The sequence below is a fragment of the Diabrotica virgifera genome, chromosome 10 (genome assembly GCF_917563875.1).
Source record: "Diabrotica virgifera virgifera chromosome 10, PGI_DIABVI_V3a".
In the NCBI taxonomy this organism is placed as follows: domain Eukaryota; kingdom Metazoa; phylum Arthropoda; class Insecta; order Coleoptera; family Chrysomelidae; genus Diabrotica; species Diabrotica virgifera.
The window spans coordinates 142845839-142866667 of NC_065452.1; the positions used below are offsets into that span (position 1 = coordinate 142845839).

A 20829-nucleotide genomic window follows, 5' to 3' on the forward strand; every position below is an offset into this window, starting at 1 on the left:
AAAACTCCTGGACCTGAAATGCATATCGCATCTCCGCTCAAACAGTGTCATAAGTCAAAAAAGCAAAATATCGAGAAAACGAAGTTTAAAATTTGTTTTAGAACTTTTTTGGGTTTAATTCAAAAACCGTTAAAATTATTATAATAACTATTTTATTCAGTTACCAAGGTTTTTAAAGCTCTAAAAAATAGTGTATTAATTCTGCTAAAAATAATTTAAGAAAATATTTTTTTTTTGAGTTGTGACACTATACAGATAAAATAACGAAAAACTTACGAAATATTATTTATCAAAAGTGGCTCTTGCAGTACAGAATATAATATCATTATTATTATCCGGTTAACAGACTTATACTTTTTAATGATGTAACTTTAAATAAAAGTAACAACGTTAAACAAAAATACTGCAAAAAGAAAGATAAATAAGTGATAAATGTGTCACTTTTTTAAGCGCATACGCAGATTGTTTTGAATAAAGTAATCGCACATAGAGTCTTAACTCTACAAACGACGCTTTATACACATCTTAGATGGACAAATGCCCTGCAAAAAGCCGTAATGTGACACTGTTTATGTTCGGTGCACCGTTGATTTTGGTTATTCATATAATGACTCTAGTGTCATCTAACGACAAATACTTGAACTATAAACGTAACACTTTTGAGACAAGATTTTGTAGTTTTATTAAACTGCTGGTGCAATAAAACCTTTTTATTTATTATTTTTTGAGTTATGACACAATTTGAGCGGAGGTGCGATATGCTGTGTGAGCTGTGTCGTTACACAACGCTTAACAAAAATATTTAATGGCATATTTATATTTAAGCGGAGTAATACCAAGAACATGGTTAAAGTCGACGTTTATTGCTTTACCAAAGAAAACAAAATCCGTATCCTGCAATGATTTCCGGATCATCAGTTTTATGAGCTATAATTTAAAGTTATTTCTAAAATTTATACATCAAAGGATATATACGACTAAGACTACACGAAGAAAAAATCAGGCGTATTTTGTACCCTCGGAGATCGCTGGGAAAATTTACACTCAAAATAACAAAATTCAGTTTGGCAACACTGTGTGAATGTTGATAGTAACATATCCTTTTTAAGATAAACATAACTGTAATTAAGTCGAGACAAATTAATATATTTTTTTGACAACACAAATAAGATTTTTCAACCAAATAAGGTTTCAAATATGATGTGCAAAATAATTTTTAATTGAGTTAAGTTATCGTCTTAATTATTTTAACTGTACTAATATCCGTCGACTAATTCTCAATGATGAATGTGTTTTAAAACATTTTATCTGTAGCGGCTTCTGGAATGTCTTAAAAATATCGAATTTCATTCTTCGATCTTCGCAATTTGGTTTTTGGAATTGCAGTGGGTACGAGAGAGGCTGTTTTTAGTATACAAGCTGTATTTCAACGATACGATGCAAAGACGTGAATTGCGACATGTATGCATGCTTCATTGATTACCATAAAGCGTCCGATACAGTAATGACAAAAGCACGACAAGCTAATTGAGATATTAACAGTGGCGTAGCTGACAGGCCCGCAGGGCCCGTAAGGCGGGGGCCCCGACGTTAGGAGGGGCCCCTTAAAGCCTTCAATCTTAATACTTCTACTTTCTTTAAATTGGGGACTAAAACATATTTTCCTAATAAGCATCAAAATAGGGAATTTGGGATAAAGTAATGAAGCGGGTAATTGACGTAATAACACTCTTACTCTTTCTGGATGCAATTTAGCGTTTCGTGGACATGTTGGTAGTTCAGATGAAAGTAAATCCCAAAAAGGTATCTAATTTTTGTCGATGGTTCTTTTACTAGCTAAATATGATCCTGTTTTAGCTAAATTACCGATAAAAACAATAACTTAAACAAATTACTTGAGCCACCAAATAAAAAACGTAGTTATAAATTTGCTGTCTTAAGAAACTGAAAACTTTGTTAAATTAATTAAAAAAAGTTGTTTTTATTCAATAATTCTTGATTCTTGATACCACTCAAGATATTTCCAAAGACGATCAGCTTAGTTTTATTTTCCAGTATGTAAAAATAACTTGCGACGAAAATAATTTACCCTCCAAAGCAGAAGTTGTTTGGAATTATTTCGCATATTAGACCAAAGTGCAGAAGGTGCTGTAAATGAAATTATAAAATTTATACAATCAATGCACCTTTCCGTACACAACTGCAGAGGAAAGAGGTAAATATGATGGGGCAAGCGTTATGAGTGGTGTATATGTTACGGTTAACGTCCGAAATCAGGTTAATCTCAATATTACCCAGTTAATATCGAGATTCACCAGTCTAGTTGGTTAATGTCCGAAGCTAAACGATCTTCAGCCTTCAATCGGACATTAACTGGCTAATCTCGACATTAACACATGTGTCTTGTTAAAGTCCACATTGTTTTGTTGCGTAATCAAGTGGAATTCGTGCAAGAAGTATAGTTATTTGAAAGTGAAAATTTAAGTATTCAATATGTCCAATGAATTTAAAGACCGGTTCTACGAGAATCTGGATAAAATTATTTCCACAAAAAGGGATGACAACAGTGCTTATTTATCTCGTGAAAAATATGATTTAATTTGTAATCAAGTGAAAGAAGCAAAACGACAAGCTAAGAAAACAGCGTTGTCATATCGACGTTTGGCCAAATACGATGTAGTGAATGTGGCAAATCATTTCAAACTTATTGCTCCTTTGCAAGAAGGTAAGGAGACATTTTTATATTACGTAAAAAAGGAGGAATTATTTGATATTCTTTATGAAGTACATTTAAGTATTGACCATGAAGGAAGAACAAGAATGTTAAATTTTTTAAATGATAAATTCAAAAATATAACACAAGAAGTAGTAACACTCTTTTTTATTTTACCGGCACACATTATTACCGGCTGCAAAAATTGGTGATACTGTTAGATTACCTGTCCCTGATGTTGATAGAGGACGAGCTGATGCAAGGAATATATTAGGCGTTGTTACCACAGTTGAAGATAACATGTATTACAATATTGGGACAGAAAAGGGCACATTACCACAGTTATTTACAAGAAATCAGTTCAGTGTATGTCCGGCTCCCCTTATTGCTGCCGAAAAAGTTTCAGTTGTTGAAAAATCTCTTCGTGAGATTGCAGCGACTTCATCTCTATGTGGTGGTCAAGGATACAAAAGATGCTCATGCAAAACTAAATGTGGTTAAAAAAAGTGCTGCTGTAAGGCAGCTAATATTTTTTATGCAACTCTAAGTGTCACGCAAGTTTGTCATGTTTGAATAAATATGTAGCAGGTATTTTTATACAATTGGCAACGTTGTATTATTTTCTAACACATTATTCAACATTAACCAAGGAGAATAGTTAAACTCAACATTAACCTGTTAATGTCAATATATCTGAATTTCGTACGACATTAACATTACATTTCGGTTAAAGTCAAGATTAATCGGTTAATGTCGAGATTAACCATTTTCGAAGTTTAACCGTAACATATATATGATACCGTTAAAACCCGATTTCAGTTAAAACCCAAATTTACTAAGAAAAACTAGTTTTAACTACGCGCTTTATACAATTCTAGTTTTAACTAGTCAAAACTACATTAGACTGCTAAATTCAGTTAAAACTAGAAATCTTGAACAAATTTCAATATTATGTACCTGCTGAAGATATTTTTGACATAATTGAGGATATTGCTATTGGTTATGGAGGTTTTAAACGTTGCTATTGGTTATGGAGGTTGGGATAGGTTGAAGACTAAAACCGCCAGAAAATACGCAAATATAACAATTGATATGTTCAATAATTTTATATTAATGTTTGAAACCTGCCAACGGAAGAAGAGTATAGCGAAGAGGGGTCTTGTGTCGAAACCTATATTGCATTCAGAAATGAATAGTCGCTGTTAGGTAGATTTCTTCGATATGCAATCACAAGGGGATCACGGCTACAAGTTTATTATGGTTTATCAGAACCATTTAACAAAATTTGTTTTGTTGAGACCATTACAACATAAGAGGGCGAAGAAGTTGCTTATCAATTTTATTAACGGATATATTCTTGACTTTTGGCGCACCATGCATTTGGCCGAGAGTTCGGTAGTAATGCAGTTATAAATGAGGTAATGTCATACTGGCCTGAGAAAAAATTAGTTGATGGAAAACCAAGGCACAGCCAGAGTCAAGGTTCAGTCGAGCGAGCTAACCAAGATATCAAGAAAATGTTAGCAACCTGGATGCAAGACAACACAACAACGTGGTCAAAAAGATTTGAGTATTTTACGTTTACGATCTTGTCCAGAGTATTTTACGTATTTTATCAAATTTATCAAATTGATAATATACAGTGTGTCGCATTTAAGATGAAGACACCCCTATATTTCGGCTATCAAAATATATACAGATTTGAAATTTGGCACAGTCATACAGGTTGATGGTTCACAATTTTTAAAATAGTCAACTGAACTTTAAATTTTAAACGCGGCCTACTACAAACAGGGTGAATTTTCGATATGCGATTAGATTTGCTTCGCATTAGAGATATCGAAAAAAGTTATTTGGAAAAGCTGTTCCAAATATTATTATAAGCCCACATACCAAATTTTATGACAAAATTCACACTTTTAGTGTTTTTTCAGTTGTAGTCAGGATCCTAAATCATAAAATTGGCTGTCCCGAGATGCATCTCGAGACAGCCAAAAACGGTTTTTTCAATTTTTCGTTCTTTCTGCTCAGATATTAAAAATTCTGCCTCTGCCATTCAAAAGAACGACAAAAAATACACAAAAAAAATACTATTTAAAAGTTGGCCAAATCATATTTACATAACCTAAAATTTTTTTGAAAATTTCAATAATTTTTCCTGGGCTCATTTTTTATTACAAAAATCTGAAAAAAATCAGGCTGTTTTGCATTCCAAATATACATCCTCTTTGAATTTTTTCAGATTTTTTAAGTTAAAATTGCGCTCGCAAAAAAAATAAAACCTACAAATTCTTCTTTTCTCGATTTAAGACGTTCTAGGACCTCTGGGAAGCTAAAAATTTGCATGAGTGCATAATTTTATATCCTTTATCGAAAACATAAGTAGCGGGGCTGATCGGTGCGGGGGCATTTTTGACCATCTTATCCCTCTATAGCCTTTTGGCTAATCAGGGAACACCAAATTTTACGAAAACCTCCAAAAAAAATAAAGGAAGGATGAAAATTTGGGAATAGGTAGTTGAAATTGTCTATTATTATATAAGAAAAAGTTTACAATTCTACATCCCCTCCATTTTACAAAAATTGGGAAATACGGGGTGAAAAATATTTTCTCAGGAGTGAAAAAATATATGTTCAAAATAGCCCCGAAATTGGATAAAATGACTAATTCTAAGCAACTTTTGTTTTATAGAGTTTTTTCACTAAGTCAATACTTTTCGAGTTATATGCGAGTGAATATGTTCATTTTTAACAAAAAAAAACATGTTTTTGGACGGTTTTTCGCAGATAACTCAAACAGTAAGTAATCTGGCGAAAAAATATTCTTAGCAAAAATATTGCATATAAAAAATTTAAAAAAATTGTGTACGCGTGAAGTCTGCAGACCCAGTAGAAGCAGAGTTGTAGCTAATGAAAAGTAGGTTCTTCTTCGTCCAATTCCAAATCGAATATTTCAATGTGAAATAACCAAAAAACAGAGCATTTTTGGGGGAAAGTTCATTACAACTTTTTTAAAGTGTTTAAAAAAAGGTTTATTTTTGTATTTAAAAAAAAACTTCTAACAATAAAAATAAGTGAGTTACGCTCAAAATATTGTTGGTCTCTTTTATTTTTTGGTACAAAAATCGCGAAAATCACCCCCTAATTAGCTTCCCAAATAAAATTAATCGTTAACGCTTTAGAAGTTAGTTTACTTATCTATTGTTTATATTATCTATAAGTTTCATTGGTTCAAAGTGCTCACTTTAAAAAAAATTGGGTTTAAAATAAAACATTTTTTTTAATTAAAAAAAATGGAATTGTTCATGGAATTAACTTAAAAATTATTAGTAATACCAAAAATCTTAAAGAGTAACAGAATGTACGTTTTGCTTTTCTGAATAATTTTGCTGTTTTGTTTTCTTGTTAGACAAAAATTGGTTATGCTATGGCTGTTCAAAATTTTTCTAAACTCGTGATTAGTTAATTGTTCAAGCCATTTTAACTACAGCTTTTCAAAAATAAGCACTTTGAACCGATGAAACTTACAGATCATATAAATAATACATAAGTAAAGTAACTTGTGAAGTGGTAATGATAAAATTTATTTGTCATGCTAATTAGGAAGTGATTTTCGCGATTTTTTTACCAAAAAATAAAAGGGACCAACAATATTTTGAACGTAATTTACTTATTTTTAATGTTACAAGTTTTTTTAAAAAACAAAAATAAACCTTTTTTTAAATACTTTAAAAAAGCTGAAATTAATTTTCCCCGAAAAGTGCTTCGGTTTTGGATTATTTTACAGTGAAATATTCGATTTGGAATTTGATGAAGAAGAACCTACTTTTAATTAGCTACAACTCTGCTTCTTATGGGTCTACATACCTCAGGCATACACCATTTTTTTCAGTTTTTTATAGGCTATATTTTTGATAAGAATATTTTTTTCGCTGAAGTAGTTATTTTTTGAGTTATCTCCGAAAAACCGTCCAAAAACATGTTTTTTTCTGTTAAAAATGAACATATTCACTTGCAAATAACTCGAAAAGTATTGACCTAAGGAAAAAACTCTATAGAACAAAAGTTGCTTAGAATTAGTCATTTTATCCAATTACGGACTTATTTTGAATTTATATTTTTCACCTTCGAGAGGGGGGGGATGTAGAATTGTAAACTTTTCCTTATATAATAATAGACAATTTCAACTACCTATTCCCAAATTTTCACCCTTCCTTTATTTTTTTTGGGGTCAGATTTTTCTTTGATCGGGCTATTTGTCAGGATGTTGGAATAGCAAGACCACCCGACAATTTTGTCGTGCAACAAGTCTACACACGCTCCAACAGTCAGACCCAACGTTGTCAGCCCCGACAATCAGGTGCTTTTGTCAGAGCGTGTGTATACGGTTTTATTAATAATAATTATGTTTGGTATTCTTGGTAGTTTGTAATTTATATTTTAGATCATTGCCTGAAATGGAAGGTTTAAGTAAAGAAACGGTTTTTACCTCATGGATGGCTAAATTTGACTGCATATTAAAAGGTAAGTAGACTTATTTTTCACAAAGAGTATATTATGTTAATAAATAAATTATTTCCAAATGATGACAATAATTAATAAAATCCCATTGGTGCCTTTAGAGCGAATAATTCTCATTTATTAACTCTTATACTGATTTATATTTTTTAAGGATGATATTTATATAGGTATAATGGTATATGTATAGTAAATTCAAATTTTACAACTGAAAATCATTATCATCCGCGTGGATTCAGTAATAAAACTTATTATATTAATTTTATACAACATACCATCATGAAACATCATAATATTTATATTTTAAAATATATCTACTAATGGAGTACGGTTTTATTACTGAAACCATGCTGAACAGGTATACATTAAATAATTTTCAGATATAAAATTTGCCTATATAAATATCTATTAATAAATATAAATATACAATTTTCCTATATATTAACCTAAATAAACTGCTCGTCAAAATTTAGGGATATTGAAAATTCTGCTGAATTTTTATAGTAGATTTTTTCGTAAACAGATAAACGGATTCCGCTATTTTTTTTTATTATTTTAGACTTTTCTTTAGTATTTACACAGTTACGCAAAGGTTTACTCAAACTTTTTTTTGTACTTATGCCGGGTGGAAGAAAAGAAATGTTTTTCTTATGTTAAGTTTGAGACGCCCTGTAGGGAGGACGAGGTACAAAATGGGAGTATATATCTAAATCATATTGTAGTCTTATGTTTTGTGAACATTTTTTTTTGAATGTCCCTGATATCTTTAGAAATAAAAAAAAATAGACGGTTTTGTAATTTAACATGTGTTTTAACCGAAACAAAAGTTTGAGACACCTTGTAGGGAGAAAAAGGCACAAAGGTGAGTATACCTCGATATTTTGTTGTAGTCTCATATTTTGTGAATATTTTATTTTTTCAATTTCTCTGATATCTTTAATAACAAAGAAACTAGACGATATTACTCTTTAATATGTGTTTTAACTGACGACATGCGTCACATCACACATGTGAAACAAAAAAACATATTAAAGAGTAATCCCGTCTAGTTTCTTTGTTATTAAAGATATCAGAGAAATTAAATCAGGGTATACTCACCTTTGTGCCTTTTTCGTCCTACAAGGTGTCTCAAACTTTTGTTTCGGTTAAAACACATGTTAAATTACAAAACCGTCTATTTTTTTTTGTTTCTAAAGATATCAGGGACATTCAAACAACAGCATGTTCACAAAACATAAGACTACAATATTATTCTGATGTATACTCACATTTGTACCTCGTTCTCCCTACAGGGTGTCTCAAACTTAACACAAGAAAAACATATTTTTTTCTTCCACCCGGTATAAATACAAAAAATAAGTTTGAATAAACCTTTGCACAACTGTGTAAATACTAAAGAAAAGGCTCGTATCTACTCTCTTTTCGCCTAGGAAAAGAGCCGAAAGACAGTTTCGAGTACTCAAAAATCTGAGTAAAGATGAACAAGGAAGGAAAGGTAGTTTTTGTTTTTATTTGATCCAGAGTTGGGCCACCATCTCCAGATAGCTATTTGTGTCTCTCAGGCGTCATCGGTGGAGTTATGCAGTCACAACTCTGAATCAAAGATCAACAAGCCTGCCTTATTTAAGGGAAATTACCACGAATGTAATAATTCCACCTTTGAGACGCAAAACAGCGACATCTATCGTAAAAGACGAAGAACCTCAGATACAAAGTTTACTGTAATAAAGTAATTAAAATAATTGAAATAAAAATCAGTCCCCCTTGTTCATCTTAACTCAGATTTTTGAATACTCGAAACTATCTTTCGGCTCTTTTCCTAGACGAAAAGAAAGTAGATACGTGACCGTTGCCCTTTCTGGTTTCTTCTATATTCGTCGTTTCCGTGCTTATAAATTGTTACAGCCGGAGATTCAGGATGCAACCAGAAAGCAGTTTCTTTTGACGAAAAGTCTTAGATTTAAAATCATCATCATCATCCAGCCTCAAAAGTCCACTGCTGAACATAGGCCTCCTCCCCTCGTTTCCAACCCCATCTATCCTGCGCCGCTCTCATCCAGTTTTTATTTACCTTTCTTAAGTCGTCAGTCCATCTTGTAGGCGGTCGACCGACGCTTCTCTTGTCTTCTCTTGGCCTCCATTCCAATACCCTCTTCGTCCATCGCCCATCTGTCATTCTGGCTATGTGTCCTGCCCATCTCCACTTCAACCTGGCTATCCTCTCGATGACGTCAGTCACCTTTGTTCTTCTCCTGATTTCTTCGTTTCTGATTTTGTCTCGCAGAGTTATTCCTAACATTGACCGCTCCATTCTTCTCTGCGTGACTCTTAGTTTGGTAGCCGAGGCTTTTGTTGAGGTGAGTGTTTCGGATCCGTACGTCAAGACTGGGAGGACGCACTGATCAAATACCTTTCTCTTTAGGCATGTGGGCAACTCACTTGAGTGAGTTGAGATTTAAAATATTGTTTATTATTTTACAGTAAACTCTCTCTTAACGGACACCTCTCTTTGCCGGACACCCCTCTATACGAACGATTTTTAAAACAAAAATTATTCGGCCATATATGAACCTGTCATAGGCGTAACCAGGGGGTCATAGGCGTAACCAGGGGGGTAACCAGGGGGTTTTGGGGGTTATAACCCCCCCATTGGGATCGACTTTGAGCTCTATACGCTTAACACCATACCCCTCAGAGACCTTCCTGTAGTTGTAACCCCCCCCCTTTCCAGTAGTTAACCCCCCCTTAGGATCATCCTGGTTACGCCTATGGAACCTGTACCCTTTAACTCCCTTCAACACTCTCAACAACGGACGCGGACAGTTAATAATGTGTAAATGCGGACAGCAAATGAAAATAATTAACAACTTTTTTCCAAATATTTTACAATATAAAACTAATGTATATAATACATCTATTATTTCAAATCAATACAGATGTCTACGACCTGATATTTGATACGGTTCACGTTATCAACACTACATAAGTAATAAAAATTTAATGTTTTTGTTGGTCGGTGAAAGAAATGCGACACCAGGATATTGTTAATTGTGTTTTGACTGGAACAAGGATTTAAGAATTTTAACCGGAATGTCTGATTAAGCATAATATGCATTAGACGTCGTTGTATTTTTATGAGTGTTTTCTTAAAAATTTTATTTTCGGTTTAAATTTCACAATAAATTTTGTGTAAGATTTTTTAAATTTGAAAGAAAAGTCGATGTGGTTCAGTATGGAGAGAAAAGTGTTAGACAGTTAGCTGAAAAATTTGGAATTTAAAAATCTCAAGCCAGTGAAATTTTGAAACATAAAAGTGATTTAATCAATCAGTTTTCTGAGAACGGAAACCTGGAAGCGAAAAGAAAATTTTTGAAAACCGATGTAAAATTTCTGTAAAGTGCGGTCTAAAAATATTCCTGTTTCTGGTAAAATTATTCAAGAAAAGGCATTAGAAGTTCCAAGGGACTAAGCGTTGATATGAAAGCTTCTGGAGGATGGCTCGAGAAATTTTGTAAGCGACACAATATTTCCTTCAAATCTGTATGTGGCGAAGCAGCTGGTGTAGATTTATTAGTAATATTTAACTGGAAGGAAAGGTAGGCACTCTCCGCGATACATTATTGCAGATGAGACGGGATTATTTTTTAGAGTTTAGAGCATTACCCAAGAAAATTATACCCTAAAAGGAGAAAGGTGCATTGGACGCAAAGCTTCTAAAGATAGGATCATAATTCTATTTTTTACCAATATGATATTTTGATAGAAGAATGTAGAGAGAAAATCGAAAAGTTCAATAATCAATGTTCATATACAATTCTGCGTGGTCATCCACAACTTGTGTTATGTAATATTAAACTAGTATCTCTTTTTATATATACATACATACATGCACTTATTTAAAAAAAAAATTAAGTTAACATATTTTTTTCTCTTCAACGGACACCTCCTTTAAACGAACACTTTATGCGGAACTACTACTGTCCGTTCAAGGGAGAGTTCACTGTATTTAAATTATTTTAATTGTTTTATTACAGTAAACTTTGTATCTGAGGCTCTTCGCCTTCCTCGTTTTTACGAAAGATGTCGCCGTTTTACGTTTCAAAGGTGGAATTATTGTATTCGCGATAATTTCCCTTAAATAAGGCAGGCTTGTAGATGTTTGATTCAGAGTTGTGACTGTATAGTTCCACCGATGACTCCTGAGAGGCAGAAATAGCTATCTGGAGATGGTGGTCCAACTCTGGATCAAATAAAAACAAAAAGTGCCTTCCCCCCTTGAAATCTCCTCATGTAATATTCAACAAGCTCCTCCCATGTCTGCTCAATTGCTTCCCATAGTCAATTGTGTTCCGTGGGCTAAGGTTCTTCCATTTATTTTCTTTGTCAACTCTGCTCACACATTTTCGATAGGGTTAAAGTCTGGGCTTCGGGAAGGTCACGGAAGGACATTACAATGAGTTTCTTCCAATCATTCCCGAACAATTCTACTCGTATGCACTGGGCAATTGTTTGAAGATGAAGTTGTTATTGGGGAATCTCTGGATAACTGATGGTAACATTATGTTCTCAGGAATATGTTTGTATAATCCCGTTAATTTTCTTCTTTATGAGAAGAAGCCCGAACCTTCAGCACTTATCCATCTCCATACGTTGACCGAGAATCCTCCACAACTTCTTAAATGACGAGTATCCGTTCATCGAACCTATGATTTCTTCGCCTATAAACTGTTCGACTATTGCTATACGATTGAAACACTTTTTCATCGGAGAATACAACGTTAGACCAAAAGTTATCTTCACGGTTTATAAATTCTTTACAAAATGCAACTGGCCTGCTCATGTGTTCCTCAGCCAAAAAAATGTTTCTTGCAGCTGCACAATTATTTATCAATTCACTTGGTTTTATCCTTCTAAGTGTAGTGTGAATACTGCCTGTAAACGCTATCTCTTTCATAGGCGTAACCAGGGGGTTTTGGGGTTATACTAACCCCCCCTCCCATTGGGATGTACTTTTTGAGCTCTATACGCTTAACACCATTACTAATCCATATACCCCCAGAGACCATCCAGTAGTTGTAACACCCCTCTTAGGATCATCCTGGTTACGCCTTTGATCTCTTCAATAGATTTTCGAGCTGTGGCAAAGGGAGCCTCTCTCAGATAATTTACTAACACCTCATATTGTTGCTCTGTTTACATATTCTGCCCTCTTGAACCACCCAACCATACTACACTCACAGGCAAAATTAACCGCCCACCTTAAAAAATGGGTCATTTTTGATGTCTCGAAATTCTTAAACCTGTTGTCCGATTTAAGTGATTTTTTAATATGTTATAGCCTTATTCTTTAACATCACATCATATTCTTTAACAATATCGCTGTAACAATATTGTTACTAAACAGGTAAATTTTCATTGTATACCAGGTGTACGAATCAAACTATGTTTTTTTTCTCAATGTTCGCATGACCCTGTGGAATATTCTAGCATTTATAAAATACTGAAATTAAAACCCAACTGCCTTATGTTTTCTCTACATTCTGTTTCATTCATTCTACTCTGACTCATTCGCTTATGTTGGGCCATAAAAAAGTTAGGTACTTTAACAACTAGTAGAGTTGCACAAGTTTGACTTGAATGTTTGAACTTGACTTGAGTTTGACTTAATTTCAAGTCAAACTCAAGTCAATCCTTCTGACAAATATTTCAAGTCAAGTCAAACTGGTCAATCGTACAGGTTTGAGAATTCAAACTGTTTATCAAACTAGTTTGAAAGAGTTTGAATAATAATCTATTTAGTAGATATACTTTTTTGTCGAGATAGACATGTTCGTTGCCAATTAAGGTAAGGAAATTAATAATATAATGAGTGCCACATAAAAGTCAAAATTTTCAATGTGTTTTAATTTAAAACTTTTAAATGTAGATATTTATTTTTTCGAATCCTGAGAAAACTAATAAGTATTTTTGAAAAAATTAAACGCAGAATGAAAGATTGCGTTATTACCGAGGGCCGAAAGTCTCTTAGAATAAATAAAAAGTTTGTTTTGAATGAAATATTTGCAATTAATAACAACACTCAATTTTCCTTTTTATGTTCACCCCTGTAACTTATTAAAATAAACATTATAGAAGTTTTAAGGGATGTTCGTCCCTCAGAAATAATGTAATCATTCATGCTGCGTTTAATTTTTTTTAAATTCTTATTAGTTTTCTCAGGATTTGAAAAAAATTAATACATTTAAAACACATTGAACATTTTGATAAGCGACATGTTATACCTATGCCCTTAAGGGTTACAATAAAATTAGACTATTTGGTTTTTCAATGGATAGCTCAAAATAAACGTATTTGGAATTTTTATGACTTTTTTTTATTATAAAAGGGATTTATTTATCTTAGGGCCAGTTCGAAAAAACATGTGGTACCAAGCTGCTAGTTCACTCGAAAATATGTACCACGATACAAAAGTTAGTATTGCTGTATATTCGTCGGTATTTCTTTAAAATTCAAAACTAACCATAGGGTTATTAGACCTGGATCCCGCGTACCAAAAGAAAGTTGATTAATAGCAAGCTGAAAATTTGTTAATAGCTTAACGGTGTCTAGTCGGACAAACTTTGATGTACGGGAACACTGGAACAGGGAAAGTTTTAATTGTGGAACAGTTTAAAAATTTGGAACGTATTACGAAAACGTCCCATGTATTTTGTCGGTCAGAACATCCAATTGATTTGTTACCCTTTCATTAAACTCTCATGCAAAAATCAGACTGCTATTACTAACCAACATGATTCCTGTCATTTGACATGTTCTTCGTGTTCCATTCATTAAAATGCCCAGTTGGTGATAAACACCAGTCTGATTTTTGCATGAGAGTGAAATGGTAACAAATCAATTGGAAGTTCTGTTTGACAAAATACATGGAACGTTTACGTAGTCTGACGTTCCAAATTTTTAACCTTCTTCTGTTCCAGTGTTCACATACATCAAAGTTTGTCTGACTAGACACCGTTAAGCTATTAACGAATTTTCAGCTTGCTATTAATCAACTTTTTTTGGTACGAGGGATCCGGGTCTATATGGTTTTATATCTACAATTTAAATTTTTTTCGGATACAGGCTACAAATGTTGGGTTTAAATTTAAAAAAAATTAATGTATAAATATGCATTAAGCTTTCTTAATAATTATCCTAACTGGCGCGTTTATTGGGTTTTATTTGTCTGTCTGCGGTTTAAATATCGTATCAGCCAATACATTTCTATGTTTATTGAAATGTGTCAAAAAATTTTTTTTGTACCTTGTTGGGGGGGGGAGGAATTTCCCCTACCCCTCCTCCCACCCCCCGTTGATCCGCCAGTGAACAAATAAAGGCGTAGGCGGTTTCATTTAAAATTGAAAATAAACACGTTGCGTAATATTCAAACTGTTTGAAGATGTTTGAATTCAAGTCAAACCTAAAGATATCGAAATCAAGTCAAGTCAAACTTTTTTATACAAAAAGTTTGATTTTCAAGTCAAGTCAAGTTTGTTGAGTAAAATCAAACTAGTTTGACTTGATGCATCTCTAACAACTAGCCATGTTTTTCATCAATACAGGGTGTTTTTAAATGAGTATGGCAAACTTTAAGGGGTAATTCTACATGAAGAAATAATGATAGTTGGCTTTATAAAGGTATGTCCGCAAATGCTTCGTTCCCGAGAGAGGGGGTGTTAAAATTTTTCTTACAAACTGACGATTTATTTATTGCTTTAAAACCGGTTGAGTTATGCAAATGAAATTTGGTAGGTTGTAAGACGTAGTTATTGCACATTTTTTTAAATAAAATTAAGAATTTAATATTCACCATTGGCGCGCATACTAGTAATATGTCCCTCTTAATTGTACGTATAATCTTCTTAATCGTATGTCAAAATATGCGCAATAACTACGTCATAAAACCCGCCAAATTTCAACCGGTTTTAAAGCAATAAATACCTCGTCAGTTTGTAAGAAAAATTTTAACACCCCGTGTCTCGGAAACGAAGCATTAGCGGACATACGTTTATAAAGCAAACTATCATTATTTTTCATGCACAATTACCCCTTAAAGTTTGCCACATTTATTTAAAAAGACTCTGTATTGATGAAAAATATGACTAGTGATTAAAGTAGGTACCTAAATTTTTTATGGTCCAACTTAAGCGAATGAATCAAAAAAGAGAATGTAGAGAAACATGAGGCTATCTGGGTTTTAATTTCAATATTTTAAGCCCGTTACTCACGGTACTGCGGTGATATCAATTCTGCAGTACTGCAGCAGACAGGCCAGTCTCTATGTGGTCAAATTATAACGATTTTGTTGGATGCACGGTCACACATGATCAGGGCCGCCGCTAAGGTGTTAGCCGCCCGTGTGCAACTTAAATATTTGCCGCTCCCTTCCAACACTTTAGAAATATGTACATAGTTATACTAGTATTTAAAGAAATGTACACAAGATGCATAACAATAAACATTTGTAAATGTACTTGAACAGTTAGATTAATATCCATGATCCAACGTCCATTATATTATGTGTATCCTAATTTAAACTTCCATTTAATTGAAATAAACCGTGAATAATATAACATAAACACAAAAAAACTGAAAACGAACTTTTCTGGCTTTCGTTTCGGGAAACATTTTGACAATGTCTTTGTCTTTAATATCCAATGTCGCACACACTTCATGTTAGATAGATAACGTTGCAAAGCAGAAAGTCTGCTCACCCTTGGCTACTACAAACCACTCGAACCACTACAAACTTCTCCACTCGAACGCTCACTGTCCACGCTGCGCTCAAAGCCACCTCCTGACCGCCGACGAGGGACGCAGGTTCGCCTGTCGTTGTACAATGGTTTCTAGGGAGACTGGTCGAGAGCAAAGCACGGACAGTACACGTAAATGTCTATGGAACCAACAACAATCCATCAAACTTTCTTCTCTGTTGTCTTCTTAGCCTTCTGGACACCACCGTCCGGCAAACCAAGGATCCAAGAACACCAGGACACGGCGCTTGCCCCAGTGTGTTTTTCGGACTGTTTGCTTTTGCTGCCAACACTAAACATTCACCACAAACCCTGAAGAGGACAAAATCCTACACAGGGACACACATTGTTCGCATTTCTTCTAAAGCATTTTTCTAGACAAGCAAATCAAACAATGAGATGATGATGGCTACTACAGTAACGGGTAGAGTTAGAAATATACGTACGATTATAGTTAAGTTTGGAAATGTTGATAATACATATAGGATTATTTTCGTAAAAATGTATTCAAGAATATCACCAGGACTTTTTTCTGTGGTAAAATATGGTTGAATTTCTTCATATAAATCGATTGCTAATGTCAGTCTCTGAGCTGTTTATGTCTGTAGGGGCCTTATACACTTTCTCACAATTGGTTTTAAGTTCATCATCGTTTTTAAATTTGGTTATGCCATATATTACACTAAGAAGTCTGTGTGCTGTTAAAGTAATTGGAACCGTTCGTCAATAGATGTTATGGCAGCATTCAAAATCTTAAAATAAAAATTTATTTCAAATGAGAATTCCAGAGATAGATAATATAGGTTCATCAGTTCATTCATACTCAAAATGCACTTCTCTTTTTCTAACTCGTAGGGAAATCTTGTGTAATATCAGCATTTGTGGACATTCTTTGGATTCGGTTACAAAATTTTGAAATGATCGTCAGAACGTTTATGTGTGAAATATTTTTTTAAATTATCAAATGCATCAAGTGAAGATTTTATGTCAAATTTTGGACGTTGAAGGATTTTTCTAATCACGTTTATTTTACTTAAAATATCTTGCCACACCACAACAGAACACATGAATTTGAATTTCTAAGATTTTTCTGCAATCCACTGTGTCTACCGCGCATATTGGCTCTATTATCGTAACCCTCTTCACGCAAATTATTCATATTTATACATATTTAATTCTTCAAATTCTCTGTAAACTTAAAGAAAGCTTGTCCAGTTATATTTTTCTGAAGCTATTTCTTTGTGACATTTATGTAATTTATTATTCTAAATGGGAAATAAGCCACAATTTAACTTAAAACATTATTTTGTAAGTTAAATTATGGCTTATGTCCCATTTAGAATAATAAATTACTTCTCCAGTTACATCAGTTACTGGAGAAGAGCCCAAGAAATATTCAAATATCCGAACTGAAAGTTGAAACACATCATACTACCATAATTGTTATTTGACACATTATAAACACATCTGGACTACGATCTAATATAATAGAAAAATATTTAGACTGGTAAAAAATATAACTATAAATGATAAATGAAACGCATTTTAGTATTATCAGGTAATAATAATAATTATTGTTTGGAATATTAGACTTTAGAATTAAAATTATCTGAATCATTACTATTTAATTATCTGAATTTATTTTCGTTTAAAAAAAGTATTATCGTCAGTGGCCTGCCTTTGGCCGCCCCTATGGTTGGCCGCCTGTGTGCGATGCACACTTTGCACACATGGTAGCGGCGGCCCTGCACATGATCAAAATTTTTGTCAACTAGTAATTCGACAAAATTGAACAACGCCGTAGTATCGTGAGTGACCGGCTTTATAAATGCTAGAACATTCCACAGGGTGATGCGAATTTAGAGAAAAAACACAGTGTGATTGGTACACCCGGTATACAATGACAATTTACCTGTCTAACAACAATATGATTACAGCGATATTGTTAAATAATAAAGCTATAACATATTAAAAAAATCACTTAAATCGGACAACAGGTTTAGGAAATTCGAGACATCAAAAATGACCTATTTTTAGGTGAGCGGTTAATTTTGCCGGTGAGTGTATATAGTAAAAATGATCCCATCTTTGTTTGATTTTCATTAGGCACATATGGCTCACGTTCAAACCTGCAGCAAGTTGCCTTTCTGAGTAACCTTCGAGTTTGGCAATTGCTCGTTTTTTGCATGTGTCCAGAATGCATTCTGGGCATTTTGGACTCATTTAATAGCTTTTATTTTATTTTTCAATACGCACGAAATTTTTGACAAGCACTTTGACATTTAGCAAATCCGTGCGACACTGCGATTTTACAGTAGGTATTACAAAGTAAAATGAAGGTGTAAACTATTCAGTGACCGTATCTGTACCTACTTTTATTAAAAGTTTGTAAACGTTCTCGTAAATAAAATTCCCAAGTTCCAATATCATTTGTAGAGTCAATACAGAAAATTAAATAACAGCTTATGATCTATTTTATTACGGAAAAATATACAACAACAAAAAATTGTATTGACCAATTTTCTCTAAATTGTCCGCTCATGTACTCCATACATAAAAGCCTAAAAAATTCCAGTGCGAATTGGCGAGCAAGAGAATCTTGAAAAGTCCGCAGAATGTGCACTGCGCATTCAAGATCACAAACAAACGCGGTGAGTATGGCGCAGTCGTCATTTATTTCTGAATGGATGACGATTCTTTAGGAGGTCTTGCAATAGTCAGGAAGCTAATCTATTTTCAGGAACTTCAAAAATACGATGTTTGGACAGCAAAAATATTAGCTTCGATGCTTTTTCTAGGACGCTTGATGTTTTATCTATAATAAATCAATAATTGCATGATTTAATACATAAATAATTTATTGTTCCTCACACAGATAAATATTCTACAATTTTTTATCTAGAACTATTCATTAAAACTTAACCCAGAGCATTGATAATGTTCACAATGTCCTTAAATTATATATAAATTGCTATGCGTGTTTACTGAAAGTGAGACTGGATTCACCTCTCTTATTTCGGTCTATTATTTATAATTTCTTACTTAACAATGATTATAATATTTGCAAGCTAGTACTAAAATGAAAATATGCTCAGGTTTTGCCTAGCTGAAGGGTACTATATCTTGAGTTCACTGAGATTATTAAACCATGAGACTCGACCAGGTTCTAGTTAACCTCAATACATTTTGTATTATTAGTTGGAGAGTCCAGTTCCTATCCTCCAGTTCTTCCTAACCATCCATCAATTCCTTCTATTGCGAGATCTTCCTGTTTGCTCTACGCTATCAAACCATCTTTGTCTGAGCCGTTCTTTCCTTCTTTTCGTGATTGGACCCCGTTTTAGGATTATCGTTGGTATCCTCTTCCTTTCCATTCACTATCACGTACCCCATCCATCTCACTATCTGTGCCTTTATGAAGCGAGTGATGCTTGGTTCATTATAGAGTTCCTCTAGTTCCCTGTTTGTTCGTCGCACCCAACCTTCAACCGTGTTTATGCCTATATTAATAGCTCTGAGCATTTTTCTTTCCCATCTTTCCAATTTCTCCGTATTTGCTTTTTTTATTGTCCATGTTTCACTACCATACGTCACAAATTACCGTTTTATATATTCTTAACTTTATTTTTCACCGGAGGGACCGCAGACGTTCGGAAACAATTAACGTCTCTTTGCAAAGACAATGACGTCGAATTTGCAAAGTAACAAGACACTTACTCAACACACACACTACACATTACTCCCCTGACTTAGTAATAAGTTATACAATTACGTGGCTAAAGGTTCTAGTTCTAAACCAAAGCCAGAATCAGAAAAAAAAAACTTTATTTTTCCCGATATATATTTGTATTCCATCCGTGTTTTTAGGCTTCCCATCTTTTTGTTTCCTTTTGTCAATCTGGCATTCAGTTTCCATTCTTATTGGCGTCTCTCTTCTATAAGAACCCCCTGATACGTAGAATGAACCGCTCTCTCGAAATTATATTCCCTTGATTCATTATAATACATAAATATATCAAAGTAAACTGTCCATCTTATTTTTGCTATGTATTTTCGAGTATCATGTACTTTGACTTTTCCTGGTTTATTTCTAGGTCAGAGTATTTTGCCTTTTCTCCTTTTTGCTCATCTTCTAATTGTTTCCGTTAGAATAGGAAGATCACCAACGAAGGCCAGACATTGATGTCCATTGTTGAAGATGGATCCAGTCGTTTTCGGAATTCCTTGACTATTCCTGAGTATTGTTTCCAATGCCAAAATAAAAATCACCGTGGATAACGGATCTCCTTTTCTAAGACCTCTATTCACTTCAAATTCATCCGATGAGAATCCTCTCCATAAATTATTTCGTGTGCTATTCAGAGTCATTCTTACTAACCCAACCAGTTTCGCGGGTATGTTCAAGGAGCTCAGTGCTTCATAAATTTATTCCTTTCTGATCCTATCATAATTTATCTTCAGCAACTCTCTTGAGTCTCTGTCTTAGCATCCTGGCTAATGTCTTGCAACAACAAGTACCCAACAGAGCAGCACTTCTGTAATTTTCACATGCCAATCTATCCCCTTTTTGAATAAGGGGCATAATAAAGCATTGGCTCAATCTATGGGCATATCTTCCTCTTCTAATATCCTCTTGCTAAGGCTACACATTATTTTTTGTTAGTTTTCTCCTCCATTCTTTCACATTTCCGCAACTATTTCGTTTTCTCCAGGTCTTTTGTTTTTTGTTTTGAGCCAATTGATTATACTTTTAATCACTCCTTCTCTCTTACTCTTCTAATAATATTATTAAGAATTTGTTATAGG

General features: G+C 33.7%; 1 protein-coding gene across 7 annotated transcripts in view; it reads left to right on the top strand.

The window, feature by feature from the left end:
• The window catches only part of LOC114334073 (calcium-dependent secretion activator), a 303401-nt gene that overhangs the window by 106629 nt on the left and 175943 nt on the right, over window positions 1-20829 (top strand). For all 7 annotated transcript variants that reach the window (XM_050641429.1, XM_050641434.1, XM_050641431.1 and 4 more), the window contains exon 5: window positions 7158-7237. In XM_050641429.1, coding sequence (XP_050497386.1) covers window positions 7158-7237 — 80 coding nt within the window. The remainder of the gene's footprint in view (window positions 1-7157; window positions 7238-20829) is intronic.